Genomic DNA, 15,245 nt, shown 5'->3' with positions numbered 1-15,245 from the left:
CGGGGACCCAGCCCAGAGGGAGCTGCCGGGTGGGCCAAACGGCAACCAGAAGATGGACAGGACCCCTGGGGAGCCCTCCTCGTGGGGGGCCGCGGCCGGGAGGGCCGGGAAGTCCATGTCCGCCGAGGACCTGCTGGAGCGCTCGGATTTCCTGGTGGTCCCGGTCCACGTGAGGTCACGGTCATCTCCCATCACCCACCAGAAACTCCAGGTAGGTGCCGCCCGCAGACCCTGGGCACGTCCTTTGGACCCCGGAAGCTGCATTGCTTCTCCTCTACCCCGTCCTTCCCCCTTCAATGCTCCTTTTACATGCAGAAGAGTAGCCTTTCTTTTCAAGAGATCATTTCTTTCTCAGTGCCCCATCTGATAGCCTTACAGAGACAAAGATAAATGTGGATATTCGTGTCGTTGTATAGATTTCTTAAATAGATACATAAATCTTACGTAGATATCTTTATATGTTTGTGTGTGTGTGTAAATGTATATGTGTGTGTGTGTATATATATATATAGAATACATATTATATGTAATTACTTCATTTTAGGAGGTCACTCACCTCTCAGTGCAAGAGTGTGTGGTTAGGAAAAGTTAGGGATTATCTTTTTTGTCTTTTTTTTTAATTCAAGGAATAGAGGCTGTCTCGGGTTTTAAATATTTTAGCTTTGCACCCTCTATGTTTCTGTTGGACTTCTGCACTTGCAAAATAGAATTACTGACTTTAAAAGGTTATTGAGTGCCAGGCCCTCAGATGAGTATGCTTTACATTTATCTCATTAATCCTATGCAGTAGAGTATATTATCCATATCAAACCCCTGCTTTTCTGACTCACATCTGAGCTCTCTCTGTGCACTATCCTGGTGAGAAAGGAGAATGAATCCCAGACATTTCAATTCTCAGATAAAAGGGTTTTCTAATAAAGGCTCTAAACTATGCAAAGATTGTGAAGTGCTTTCCAGGGGAAATTTCAGGCAGAGCTATAAATAGACCTGAGCACTCTGACTCCCAGGCATCTATGAATTTCCCTAATTCTTAGCCCCTCCTCAAGCTCCACATTCCACTGCCTATCAATGGCCTCCCTCATGGCTCCCTTTCCACCTAAGGAGATAGGAATTCACATATATGTTAGCACAGAGGAGACCATCCCTCCATTCCCCCTCGCAAATTCTGTTTTTCCTGGCAGAGAAGTCAAGGATTGGGGGTTGTGTGTGGGAGGAAACAACTTCAGACAAAGAAAGATTCAGTCATTACTGCCTGAGAAGTATGTTTACAGCACTGCTTCTGAAACGCACATACACACAGCCTTCTGAGCAAAAATACTGTGCCCTCCCAGGTATTTCCTGTTCAGGAATATTCAGAAGTACTTTCTCTCCAGTGTTAACTCAAGCACACACAAATCTATAGAGGCGATCCTCTATAACAGTGGTTCTCAACCTTCCTAATGCCGCGACCCTTTAATACAGTTCCTCATGTTGTGGTGACCCCCAATTTCATTGTTACAAATTGAACATAATTAAAGCATAGTGATTAATCACAAAAACAATATGTAATTATATATGTGTTTTCCAATGGTCTTAGGCGACCCCTGTGAAAGGGTCGTTCGACCCCCAAAGGGGTCGCGACCCACAGGTTGAGAACCGCTGCTCTATAAGACTTCGCCAGCCATTTTCCTCCCCTTCAGAATGAACTAAGCTAATGTCCACTCCTCATCCTACCACTAAAACACTTTTTAAAATTTATTTATTTTTATTGATATGAGAGAAACTTTGGTTTGTTGTTCCACTTATTTATGCATTCATTAGTTGTATCTTGTTAGGTGCCCTGACTGGGGATCAAACCTGCCACCTTGGCTTATTGGGACAATGCTCTAACCAACTGAGCTATCCAGCCAGGGCACTAAAGCACTTTTAAATCCTTATATGTAACATGCAGTTGCAGCTAGTTTGATGGGCTTCAGTCATTCAGTGCATAGCTACAGAACAAACATTTTCTTCATTTTGCTGCACATGTTTTAAAGAAAACAGAATGTTCAGGCAAAAACTGGATCCTCTTCTGGTTTGTTTTGTTTTGTTTGTTAACCACCACTAGATGTCATCATCCTCTCTTGGGTAATCAGTTAGATATGAATATTATTTTGCCGTCCCTCCACAAATATTTCTCAAACCTGGTAAAGTGGAAAATAGAGCTAAAACATAGGTGCTATAGATTCCTCCAAACCCAGTTACATACTTTATATTATTTGAAAAGCTTTCTAGAAAGACAACTAAATACAGAACGTTATTTAGGCACCCTGTTCAATAGAGTACCATATTTAGATAGTATTTAATTTGGGGACTATGACACCAGAGGAGGAAAGTGTTTCAAAATTAAATATTTTATCTGTGCTGTTTTGCTCCTACAAATTCTGCAAATAGGTTACCATCCCCCATGCTGGGGTCCAACCCCAGCAGGTCCAGGGGTCCCCAAAGGTGTGGACGGAGTCGGCGAAGAAGGAATGACTTGGAGGCTGCGTTCGGGTGATCATCATAGCAAGGTTCTCCCGCCAGATTCTGTAGCCACCTGTTCGGGCGCCAGATGTTGGGGTCCAACCCCAGCGGGTCCAGGGGTCCCCAAAGGTGTGGACGGAGTCGGCGAAGAAGGAATGACACGGAGACAGCCTTCAGTTGATCAGCAGCCTAGTCAGGACCTCTAGCCAGGATCTCCAGCCAAAGTTCTGGTCGGAGTTCTGGTTAGGAACTGATCAGGATCTGATGTTTATTGTCTTGTTACATCTATATTTATACCAGCCGATTTTAATCCTGTCAATTTCTATTACAAAGGTTAGGGCGTTTCTTATCTCCATTCCAGGGAGTAAAGATTATGTAGCTTAACTACCCGCCTGGCACTTAGTTAAGGGGTTGTATCCCCTCCCTAACCTCAGGGAAAAATCCCCACCTGGGGAAACAACCTTTCTCGGAGAGGTGACCTTGGTTAAAACACATGGCGCTTAAGGAGAGCAAACATATTAAGAACAATATGCTATATATGCCAGGTCCCTTGAAACATATGCTGTGCAGATGTTTCTTCCCTGCAGCGACTGTGTCAAGCAGCAAGGATGGACCGGCTTCTGGCACCCCCAGATGGTAATTGTGCCAAGACTGTTCTTGAGGTTCCTTCTTCCATCAGCCAGATCTTGCCTGCCCTGGGACCTGGTCATGGCAGTATCTGATCCATTTTCTTCATACCTTATTTGTAGAGCTAGTTAAAAACAAAGCAGAAGTAGTCTCACCACTTAATTATTGTGGTTATTTCAAAATGTTACATTCTTTTATTTTAAAAAATCCCAGGAACTTTATCATTAAGAATTGGTGAGGGCGTTAAGAATTTTTCTGATCTCAGCTTCAGAGAACTCCATGAAATTAAGTAACCCAGAGCAAGCATGTCAAACTCGCGGCCGGCAGACCACATGTCTCGTTTAAATAACGACATGCTTGCTGTAGAGACCACCCGAGTTAAACCCAAAATATGGAGTCTCTTCTGGTTCTGGCTCAGTCTTCGGCATCCTGAACAAACGTTACTTGTTCCGTTCTGCCAGCCAGATGCTAAAAGAGCAAGATTTTACAAGCTTTGGACAAGGATTCAGCTCCTTTTCAAAAGTTTATAAGGACAGTTTCTGCCTCCAAAATAAGGTCAACATGGAAATAAATTCCTCTGCTTAGGAAATTGATTATTCCTTGGCCTGAAATAATGACTGCAGAAGGCTGCCACCACCTGGAACCAGAGACCTACTCAGATACTCAGCAGGCCTGGCCTCTCCTCAGCCAGCTGTGGTCCACTCTGAAACACGCCGCTCCCATTACCTCTCCTTTCATTCCTGGTCATTCCAAAGGTGTAATTGCTGAACAAGTGGATATTAGTGATGGAACTGACGGGCACAACAAATTCTTGCCTATTTCCTACTTTTTAGAGACTTTGTAAAACAACCTTTCTTAAGTAGCTGGGCCCTGCAGAAAAATATTCAAACATTTCACCTCTGACACAGAAATGTATACCTCTTCACGGCACAGATCTAAAATACAGAAGAGGCTATAAAAATAAACCTGCAAAGAAGTAAGATTCCTAGTGGGGAATTTTTTTTTCCCGATGCTGAGTTAGAGGCTGCTCTGGGTCTCACTGTATTTTCAGAGACCTTTGTTTCTGGTATGTAACACATTCACCATGTGATGGCGTGCCAGGCATTTCATTGCTGAGGAAATGGCTCGATGCATGGATTCTGGAGAGTGCAGCTTGTAAATCATGTTTAGCACCTCTCAACAAGCACCATTCCAGCTTGTGGATAAATAACAGAATCAGCTTTCCACAAAATGTAAAATTACAAATAGCTACTAATAGCCAAATGTGCACTATGTGCCAGTCATTGTACTAAGTGTCCTTGTAAGTATGAAATTAATTCTGACATCTATGCAAAGAGGTAGATAGAGTTGCTATCCCTATATTACAGATAAGGGCACTGAGGCACAGAAAGGGTAAGAAATTTGCCCAAGGTAGTGGGAGCAAGGTTTTGACCCCATACTCTCTTCAAGTCATTATAGCATGCTGCCTCCTTAAATAAAAAAAAAGGTTGGTGAGCAGCGAGGGAGGTGAGAGTTAAACATCTTATATGTAAAACTTCAGCCAATAAATCTATTTCATTTTAAAGTTTATTCATTACTGTTATTTACCTTTTTAATACCATTTTAAGATTTTTCAAATGGATTTCTAATTCATTTTAGCAGATACTTGACACTGATATTCCAAAGTAGATGAATATTGTTGATTTCATATTTCATTGGTCACAGAGGTATTAGGATTTCTAACTCAACCCAAAGCAAGAGTGAGGATTTGCATTCAACAGGCTTTAGGTCTATAGTTTTAAGTATGCTCTGCCTAATGAAGAATAAAAAAACCAGTAAGTCAGTCATCAGAAATCAGGAATAATTAAAAAACAAACATAAGTATTTCTTCCATAGTCCCTGCTTTTCTCTAAATTGCCCTATATGTACTGTACACTTCTTACCGGTTTGTAGCAAATCAAGTCTTCTTTAACAGTGAACATATGCCTAATCAAAACAAGTAAATACAACAGAAATTTATCCTCCTCTGGCTTTTACTGGATTGGGAAGGCATTTTCCTTCTGTCCAAATGGTTTTGTTTTTTTTTTTATTTCCCACCCAAGGACATTTATTGTTGTTGTTGGTGGTGGTGGTGGTGGTGGTGGTGGTGGTGGTGTGTGTGTGTGTGTGTGTGTGTGTGTGTGTGTATTTATTTATTTCAGAGAGGAAGGGAAAAGAAGAGGGAGATAGAAACATCAGTGATGAGAATCATTGATAGCCTGCCTCCTGCATGCCCCCCACTGGGGATCCAGCCTGCAACCTGGGCATGTGCCTTGACTGGGAATCGAACCATGACCTCCTGGTTCATAGGTCGACGCTCAACCACTGAGCCACGCCAGTTGGACCGAGGATATGTTTTTATTGCTCTCTAGAGAGAGGAAAAGAGAGAGAGACAGACAGACAGACAGATAGACAGACGGGTTAGTTACACCCTCCTCTATGCACCCAACCAGGGATCAACCCGGAACCTTTTTGGTGTGCATGACGATGCTCCAACCAAGTTTTGTTGACAAGAGATTTAGAGAGTTCTCTCGACAGCCTATTCCTGAGTCTAACTTCATTTTACCCACACTAACATAAATATCAGCTTAAGCTCATACTGTAATTCAAAGGAAATGACAGAATGGGAAACTATATTTAAAAGTTATACTGGGTTAGGAGCTTAAAGAGGACCTAGAGGCTTCCCCAATTAATTATTGGCAAAGCTTCACATTCATGTCAACAGAGAAGGTGCAGCAGGCAAGGACTTTAAAAGGGCCACAAGGTTTCCTGGAGAGCAGGAATTCCCATTCCCTAAAGTGGTCATTGAGCAAATCAGAGACATGTGGAATTCCTTTCTCTCGAAGCACTGATGTCTGATTGCACCCACCTCAGCTGCCACTCAGCTTGCTAAAATTACCAAGAAAGACCCTGTGTTTCGAAGCGATCATGGTTTGAATCCTGGCTCCTCTACCTACTTAACTGTGTGGGTGGGTAAACTACTTAACCTTTCTGAGCTGCAATTACCTCTCCTCTCCCCATTGTTCTAGATTAAATTACAGAAGAAATGTCACGTACCTAACACAACTCTAGGCTCATAATTTGAATTTTTTATTATTATTATTAAATTTATTATTATTTATTAGGAACTGCTAGGAATTTAGCAGTGTCCGGCACAAAGTAAATGCCCAATAAGGGTTAGCTGCAGTTACCAATAATCTTCGAGTGTTGGTTTCTTCTTTGTGCCTACTACCTTTGGCTCTTTTATTGCTCATTAGTACCTGCACCACTGCCTGGGAGTGGGGCGGGAGGGGGGAGAAAAGCGGGGTGGAAAGCAATGAGCTCTGTGGAAAGCAATAAGCTCTTTGGACAGATTAAGTGATGAAATAATTGCTGAAATTAAATGTAGAGATAATGTATGGATTTAATTTCTTGTTTTCTACCTGTCTCCTAGTAGCATAAATAATTGAGAGCTAAATGTTTTATCATCAATAGCAACATTGTCTTCATCAGGGACTTATTCACCTGGGCAAAACTTTATCAAAAACTGACCTAGGATCCTTTCAGGAAACCAATAATACCCTTATTAAAAACAAAAAGAAACGAGTAATGACTACCTGAAAAGGCCCAAAAATATTGATATTACATGTGGGTAAAACATTTTCAAACCCAGAGAGAACATATTTCAGCTTGATTACACGTCAGATTCATATCTTCTGGAATTATAAGTCAGAACGTTGGAGGTTTTTGCTAAATGTCATGAACTATCCTGTCATCTCCCGTTATATCCTATTGCTGTTTCAGAAAGTTGGCCCTTTGAATTAGTTTTTGTCATTTCAAGGATAGCAGTTGTTTTGAACCCTAGAGATAATTATCAGCCTTCTCTTGCTTAGAAAGTGCCCTTGTGAGGAGAAGCACTGGGTGAAACAGACCGAGGTTGAAATCCTAGCTCTGCCACTGAGACCTCGGGGAAGTTAACCTCTTTGGGCCGCTTTCTCACCGGCGCGGTGGGGTTCACAGTCCTTCCCGGGGCTTCGAGGAGAAACGGGCGGTATGGGAGAGTGCCACCATGGTGCCTGTCAACAAACAGCAGGCCTCCAGTGACTATTCTTGCTCCTTCCTGCCTCCACCCCCTCCAGTAAATTTGTCGGTAATAATGCTGTGCCTTTCTTGTGTTTCAGGATGTGCTTTTGGGGAGCAACAATGGCTCTGGTCTGGTGAAGGATCCATGCTACTTGGCTGGCCCTGGACCCAGGTATGTGTGATGCCCTCTGCCTTATGAATGCTGCTAGAGTTCAACGTTGCTATGCCTCTGAATAAGAAACTGAAATGTGATATTGCGATGTTTCATTGTGTCCTGTGCTGCCTTCTCCATTTGTGTAGGCTGTGGGGAACTTTTTTATTTGTAGATGACTTTCTCTAAAAATGACACTTGTTCAAAGTAGATTCTGAATGTGTGCTGGTAAGGCAACGTTTGGCTTCTAATAAGCTTCGCATCAGAGTAGTTCGTGGATATGCTCTTCTCATGCTCACCTGTGCTCTCACACGTGGGGCCTCTCTCATGTGGCTGATCTTTTCCAGTTCTGTGTGCAAAGGGCCGGCCTGGTGACTAAAGTGCTCAGAGAAGATCGAGCATTTCATGAATGGCTTCACATAGGGAGGCAAATGCACAGGAAGCACCTGAAGTAAAAAATAACGCTCCTAAATCATAATGTTTCAGCACTAAAGGATCCTATATAATAAAAGCCTAATATGCTAATTGTTCCCTTGACTGGGAGTTTGACCAGGGGGTGAGGCCAGCCAGCCAACCACCTGCGACCCTTCCCCCCAGCTGGTCCCGTCGGGGGAAGGGAGGCCCCGGCCAGCAGCCGGCAGTCACTAGGGACCCTACCTGTGCACAAATTTCATGCACTGAGCCTCTAGTATAATATAACAGAAAAAGTCATTTTAAAAATTTATCATCAGCCCTAGCTGGTTTGGCTCAGTGGATAAAGTGTTGGCCTGTGGATTAAAGGGTCGTGGGTTTGATTCCAGTCAAGGGCACATGCCTGGGTTGCAGGCTCTATTCCCACTTAGGGATGAGTGGGAGGCAGCCGATTGATGGTTCTCTCTCATCATTGATGTTTCTATTTCTATCCCTCTCGCTTCCTCTCTGAAATCAATAAACAAATTAAAAATTAAATTTAAAAACTGTTTATCATCAAAATCATTTTTCCCAGGTAGAAAAATATAATGGGCAGTTATTTAGAATTTGAATTTTTTAACTAGTCACATGGAGCTAAATAAGTAGAAAATTCCAAAGAGTTTCCCCTGAACCATATGCCTGTGTATATGTAGTTTTAGTGCGGCATCATAGAGCTAGCTACTATAACCTACTTACTAACAATGGTGCATTTAAACCCTCCCTTCTACCTGCCATGTTTTTCAAGCCAGTACCCTAATTTTTATTATAATTCATGCAGTCATTGTTTCCCTCTTTTTCTTTATTCACCTTCTCAATAAGTCACCCTAAAACTGTCACTTAGGAGCAGCCAACGTGGTCAGGAAGTGATGTTAAGTTCCCACCTCCACTGCCAAGAGCAGCCTTCCATAGTTCTGTGCTCTTGCTCCTGTGGCTGGGCCTAAAGTGAATAAGTATTCCAGGTGAGGCCGAGGACTTTGGTTAGTTTGGGTGCATTAATTAAATGGTAGAGACATAGGAAAACTCAGTGAACTAGAGCACTGCCAAAAGAGAACTGGTCTGAAGTCAAAGGTGAGACTAAACTCAACCATTAAAAAATCAAATAGCTGCCCTACCTGGTTTAGCTCAGGGTGGATAGAGCGTCGGCCTGCGGACTGAAGGGTCCCAGGTTCGATTCCAGTTAAGGCACATGCCCAGGTTGTGGGCTCAATCCCCAGTGGGGGGCGTGCAGGAGGCAACCAATGAATGATTCTCTCTCATCATTGATGTTTCTTTCTCTCTCTCCCTCATTCTTCCTCTCTGAAATCAATAAAAATATTTTAAAAAATAAAAAATCAAATAGCTCATTCATAAACAAGGCTTGAATAGCCTGGCCTGTGTGGCTCAGTGGTTGAGCTTTGACCCATGAACCAGGAGGTCACGGTTCGATTCCTGGTCAGGGCACATGCACAGGTTGCAGGCTTGATCCCCAGTGTGGGGCGTGCAGAGCTGGTCAGTGATTCTCCTTCATCGTTGATGTTTCTCTCTCTCTCTTCCTCTCCCTCACTCTGAAATGAATAAAAAACATATTTTGAAAAAAAAATAAAAAGGACTGGAATAGACATTTCTCCAAAGACGATAGTCAGGTGGCCAACAAGCATATAAAAAGATTAGAGGCTTGGTGCACGAAATTTGTGCACGGGGGTGTGTGTCCCTCAGCCCAGCCTGCACCCTCTCCAATCAGGGCACCCCTCGAAGGATGTCCAACTGCAGTCGGACATCCCTCTCACAATCCAGGACTGCTGGCTCCCAACTGCTCGCCTATCTGCCTGCCTGATTGCCCCTAACTGCTTCTGCCTGCCAGCCTGATCACCCCCTAACCACTTCCCTGCCAGCCTGATCGACACCTAACTGCTCCCCTGCAGGCCTGGTCACCCCCAACTGCCCTCCCCTGCAGGCCTGATTGCCCCAACTGCCCTCCCTTACAGGCCTGGACCTTCCCAACTGCCCTCCCCTGCTGGCCTGATTGCCCACAACTGCCCTCCCTTGCAGGCCATCTTGTGTCCACATGGGGGCAGCCATCTTGTGTGTTGGAGTGGTGGTCAATTTGCATATTACTTCTTTATTATAAAGGCTATTCTACATCACTAATTATTAGAGAAATATAAATCAAAACCCCATTGAGATACCATCTCACACCCATTAGGATTATTAAGATAACTATTATTGGGGGGAAAAAAGTGTTGGTGAGGATGTGGAGAAATTGGAACTGCAAAATGCTGCAACTGCTATGAAAAACAATATGAAGACTCCTCAAAAAAATTAAAAATAGATCTACCATATGACCCAGCAATCCAACTTCTTAGTATTTATCCAAAAGAGTTGAAAGCAGTGTTTTGAAGAGATATTTTCATACCTATGATTACAGCAGCATTATTCACAATAGCAAACAATCCAAATGTCCATCAGTAGAAGAACAGCTAAACTAAATGTGGTCTGTTCATACAGTGGAATATTATTCAGTTTTAAAAAGGAAGGAAATGCTATGACATGGATGAACGTTGAGGATATCATGCTAAATGAAATAAGCCCGTCACAAAAAGACATGCTCGATGATTCCACTTACGTGAGGTATCTAAAGGAGTCAAATTTATAGAAACAGAAAGTAGAAAGGTGGTTGACGGGGCTGGCGGAGTGGGGAAGAGGAGTTGTTGCACATGAGGTACTGAGTTTCAGATCTGCAAGATGAAGTTCTGGAGATCTGTTTTGCAATGACGTGAATGGTTAAAGTAGTAAACTTTATTTTATGTGTTTTTTACCACATAAAAAGAATGCTATGAAGGAGGGGGAAAATGAGACTAATTGTTCTCAAACTCCGTTATTGAATATTAGGATTCCTGGATACAGATCAACAGGTGCTTGCCTTGCATACTCTATTATCAAAGAGACTCAAATGAAACCTTTCTTATCCTATCTTTTGTTCTTGAAAAAATACAAAACAGTCACCAAGAGGAGGCATTATCAACCAAATTAAGCAAGCATTTGACTCAAATAATACCTTCAAAGATTAGACAAACTAAAAACATTATATCCAGGTTTCCTGGGCTGGATCTTAAAGGATAGGGGCTATCCTCTTTTATTGTATGATTTAGTGGTGTCTTCCCTGAAAAGCCTCCAGATACAGAGGAAAGAAGATGAAGGTACCCGAATTAGTCAGAGAGCATCAGATTCCAGTGGACGCCATGTCCTATTGGAGGATGCTAAGTTTAAAAATAGTTTATATTGTCCAGTTTAAAGAGCAGTTGGGTAGAAGAGACATTGTTCATCAGACATTTACTAACAGGGTACTGTGTGCCAAGGATGCCAACATGAATGAGACAGGCAGTGCAGGGCACGCCTAGCGGGCCTCCTGCCTCTGGGCTTCTCGTATACCCATTTGAGTACCCAGCAAGTACCGAGCAGCCGATCCTAGATAGTGAGAGCGTCCTGGTAAAAACAAACAAACAAAACCACCTCTAAATGAAAAGGATCTGTGATGGAAAGGAAGAGGTTGCATCTGAGAAAGAGAGAGGAGGGAGGGAGAGATGGGCCCCTCATTCAACTAGCTGCATTTATACAAAAGAGAAATCAGGGCACAGGAGGGGCTGATTGGTCTCTGCGGTCTTTCCCTTCAGTAAGCTGCATTCCCCCTGCCACGAGCACTCAGACAATTTCGTGGCAGGCCTGTGCCGGCCTCTGACTTGGGGCTGAGCCGTGCTCCCTGAGGACTCGGGTCTGCACCATGAAAAGGGCCATCTGCTCTCCAGATTCACTGGCATGCTAGTCAGGAACTTACAGATGGTGGTTTGCTGGAGATACCTTTTCTCCTCACATCATGGCCGGCAGGCGGGCAGTGCTGCACACTGCTGTTTTCTTTGTTTTGTCCTCCTTTTTGTCCTGTAGAACACAATAACAAAGGTATTGGAAGGCGCTGGGGTTTCCTTGGAGCCTGGCTACGGGATATTTGTTTAAATCACCATGCACCCTGTCTGTCCAATTCTGTCAGTCTTTCTCCCAAGGTAACTGCTTATTAGCTCCTTAGGTGAGAGCCCCTCCCCTTCCTTTTACATTCCATTTTAAGAAATGAAAACACTAAGAGACTAAGAGACAGTTGTAAATAAAACCTTCAAATTCAGCAGCCCCCGCAGATGCTTTCCGAACAGACCTCCCCCACGGGGCGGCAGTGGGAGAGAATGAGGCAGCATTCTCGTCCCCCGAGGCCGGGGCTGGCTTCAGAGTAGGCCTCAAAGCACCTGAAGAGATGTACCCACTTGTTTCTTTCCTTTTATAACCTGAAGCCTGTCCTCAAAGCCACCTTTTGTGGGTGGTGAGGGTGGGAGGTGGGGGCAGCGAGAGAAGGCGAATTCAAGCAAATGCCATGCGACATTTCCCTGTAGGAGGTCATGCCTGTCTGGCATTTTATTTAAACTCGGTTCTTTGCATGAGCAGCTGGTGGGGGAGGGAGAGAGCATGCAGCTTCCCTGTCAGTGCTTTCCCCGCCTGTGCAGAGAAACGGCTCAGTGTTTGCTCCTTCAGAGCCGTCATGCTTGTGCTTGTGTCCTGCTCCAGGTCACTCGGTTGTCCAGAAAGAGGCGAAGAAGAGATGCTAGTGCTCAAACACCAGCCCAGCCCTCGATGGGGTGGTTCCGGCTGCAAAGCAGTTGGTGCCTCCATTCCCAGCGACTGTCCCAGACAGCTGGACCCTCAGAGGCAGGCCAGCAGGATGCCCTGCCCCAGGCCACTACCCACAGGGCTGCCAGGGCATCTCACAGACACCAGGGCAGGACCACTGACCCCACTCAGCTCCGCTCTGCCTTCCCCTGCCCCCTCCAGCTACTGTCCACAGGCTGCCGGTGACCAGCCGACCGGGAGGGACGGTCAGCCGGGCCAGCAGCCTCTTCCGCCCTACACCCCCGCAGTGACTCACAGAAGCAACGGCCACAGCCTGGCCCAGCCTCCCCGTCCTAGAGGCCAGGAGCCCCACAGCCCGGAGCGCGGGGCAGAAGAGGGGAAGAGGAAGCAGCCTCCCCCACCTCGCGTGAAGTGGGCCCACACCGTCCGAGAGAACAGCCTCCCCGAGGAATCTTGCTCGCCCGAGTCAGCAAGCCTGAAGCACTACAAAAAGCAGCAGAACCTCCCAAGTTCAAGCAGCACTTCCGACCCAGACACGCCTCTTGGGGTCCCGAGCACTCCAGGGAGGATCTCCCTCCGAATATCGGAGTCCGTCCTGCAGGCCTCCCCACTGCCTCGGGAGGACTACGAGGACGAAGTGTTTGTGAAGGACTTGCACCCCAGTGCCACTTCCCACCCCACCTTCAGGCTCTATTAGGTCCTCCCACCCTGTCTTTTTTCCCCCCTCTGTATTTCATTTTAGATAGTTTCTATTGCTATGACTTTAAGGTTGCTGATATTTATTTCAACAGTTCTAAAATTCGTTGTATTTTTCATTTCACATATTGTATTTTCATCTCTAGAGGTTTGGGTCCTTCTTATATTTTTCTTTTCTCTCATGATGTTTATGCTTTCCTCTACCTTCTTGAATATGAAAGGTGTATTAATGATAGTTGTTCAAAATGTCCTTATGACATTTCTGGGTCTATCTCTATTGATTGATTTTTCTCTTGGTTATGTGTCATATTTTTCTCCTTTGCTTACTTGGTAATTTTTAATGTGCTGGACATTTTTAAATAAGCTTTTTATTTTGGAATAATTTTAGATTTACCAAAAAGTTTCAAAGATAGTACAGAGAGTCCCATATGCTCCATATTCAGTTTCCCCATCATCAATATCTTACATTACCATGTACATTTGTCAAAACTAAGAAACTGACATTATTGGCACATTATTATCAATGAAACTTACTGTATTTGGGATTCACCAGTTTTTCCCAGTAAAGTCCTCTTTCTATTCCAGGATCTAATCCGGAATATCACATTGCATTTAATTGACATGTCCACCTCCCCCCACCCCCACCCCCACCACCGAGCCAGGAAATCCTGGTGAACAGCTGGGAAGACTTTCCTCCCCCTCCTCCCCAAGCTCTGTGTGAGGCACAGCTGGACAGCGAGGATGGCATGGAGCCCCCTGCGAGGTGAGTGGGCAGATGGGGTAGGGCAGGCCCTTAGCTAAGGAGGAGAGGGTTTCCCTCACTAGGAAGAGGTTTTCACACTCCAGGCCTCCTAGACCCTCCTGCTTTTGGCCACAGGAGAGCCCTGGTGTGGAGGGTTTTTATAGAAGCTCAGCCCCTGAAGCTGGCAGGTTGATTCTCTTGTTTACCTTGGGTGGTGGTTGTACGAGCAGTCATTGGGCAGCAAGGAGTGAGAGCAGTGAAAGCAAAAGCCCTCACCCAGGAGGCATAGTTCGCTTCTATGGGTCGACATCAGTAGCATCCCTCCTTCCTGCCCACATTCTGAGTCAGTTAAGGAATGAGAGATAAGAGGAAGGCATACAGCAGACAAAAATATCACTTGTATTACTGAGAGAGCTGATACGGAGAAATGGCTTCCATCCTGACACTGAGCCCCCAGATTAAATAGGTTTACCTGCCTATTCACAGGCCGTGCCAGCCATCCACACATACACATGTGTGTCTATTTTATATATAGAGTGTTCAAACAAATGTATGTACACATTTTGAATAATTATAAAGGCAGTATTTATTAAAATACATTTCATTTTCAAAATTGAGCTATCCGCTGTTGAAGTATGTATACATTTTGGGGGGACACCCTGAATAGATGGAGGGAGAGGGAGAGAGAACGCAGGAGCATGCCTAGAGGCAGCCTTGCTCTTAAACAGAAGAGCTGGACTATGAATGGTCCAGCTGTGGTTAGCATCTCTTTCCAAAGACACTAGGAAGGAATCGAGTGTAGGGCTGAAGGTCAGTAAAGCTTAGGAAAACCTGCTCTAGGAAGCCAGAAGAATGAGGAAGAAGCACTTCCCAACACACACTCCTTAGGACAAGTGATCTTTCACAACACGGAATAAGACACCCACCCACCACATTGCCTGCTATCACTCTCAATACTAGAGTGATTTACCACTTCCCTCTGTCCACCTGGGCCCTTCAGAAAGTTCTGGAATATGAATTCCTACTCGATTCATCCTCCTTAGAAAGTCACACGACCTCCCCATGAGCAGTCAGTTGAAGGCCCTTAGGATGCTCGGAAATGTGACCGCCTCGCCCCACTCCCACCAGCCCAGTGGTGACAGCTCTTTCACCCTCATCCTCACCTTCCTATTGACTGTTTCTCACCACCTCTCTCTCTTTTTCTTTTAATATCCAGTAGCTCCAGCAAATCTGCCAACAGGACAGTTGCCAAGGAAAGGCCCGTGCCTGGGGCAGCCCAGTCGGTTGGCCATCAGATACCAGCTTCCAGACCCCAAACTTCCGTCAGAGGTTCCGAGGACCACGGGCCCAGCCCGCCCCCCACCGCGG

At 44.9% G+C, this 15,245-nt stretch overlaps 1 protein-coding gene across 1 annotated transcript in view; it reads left to right on the top strand.

The window, feature by feature from the left end:
* The window catches only part of SHROOM3 (shroom family member 3), a 238,400-nt gene that overhangs the window by 201,467 nt on the left and 21,688 nt on the right, over positions 1-15,245 (top strand). Inside the window, exons 7-11 of the mRNA XM_014544945.1 lie at positions 3-211; positions 7,290-7,363; positions 12,377-13,126; positions 13,761-13,898; positions 15,094-15,240. Of these exons, the coding sequence (XP_014400431.1) occupies positions 3-211; positions 7,290-7,363; positions 12,377-13,126; positions 13,761-13,898; positions 15,094-15,240 (1,318 nt within the window). The remainder of the gene's footprint in view (positions 1-2; positions 212-7,289; positions 7,364-12,376; positions 13,127-13,760; positions 13,899-15,093; positions 15,241-15,245) is intronic.

This window comes from Myotis brandtii, unplaced genomic scaffold, assembly GCF_000412655.1.
Source record: "Myotis brandtii unplaced genomic scaffold, ASM41265v1 scaffold111, whole genome shotgun sequence".
Lineage (NCBI taxonomy): Eukaryota > Metazoa > Chordata > Mammalia > Chiroptera > Vespertilionidae > Myotis > Myotis brandtii.
The sequence above is the reverse complement of the archived record's forward strand: the minus strand, read 5'-3'. Positions and strand labels throughout refer to the sequence as shown.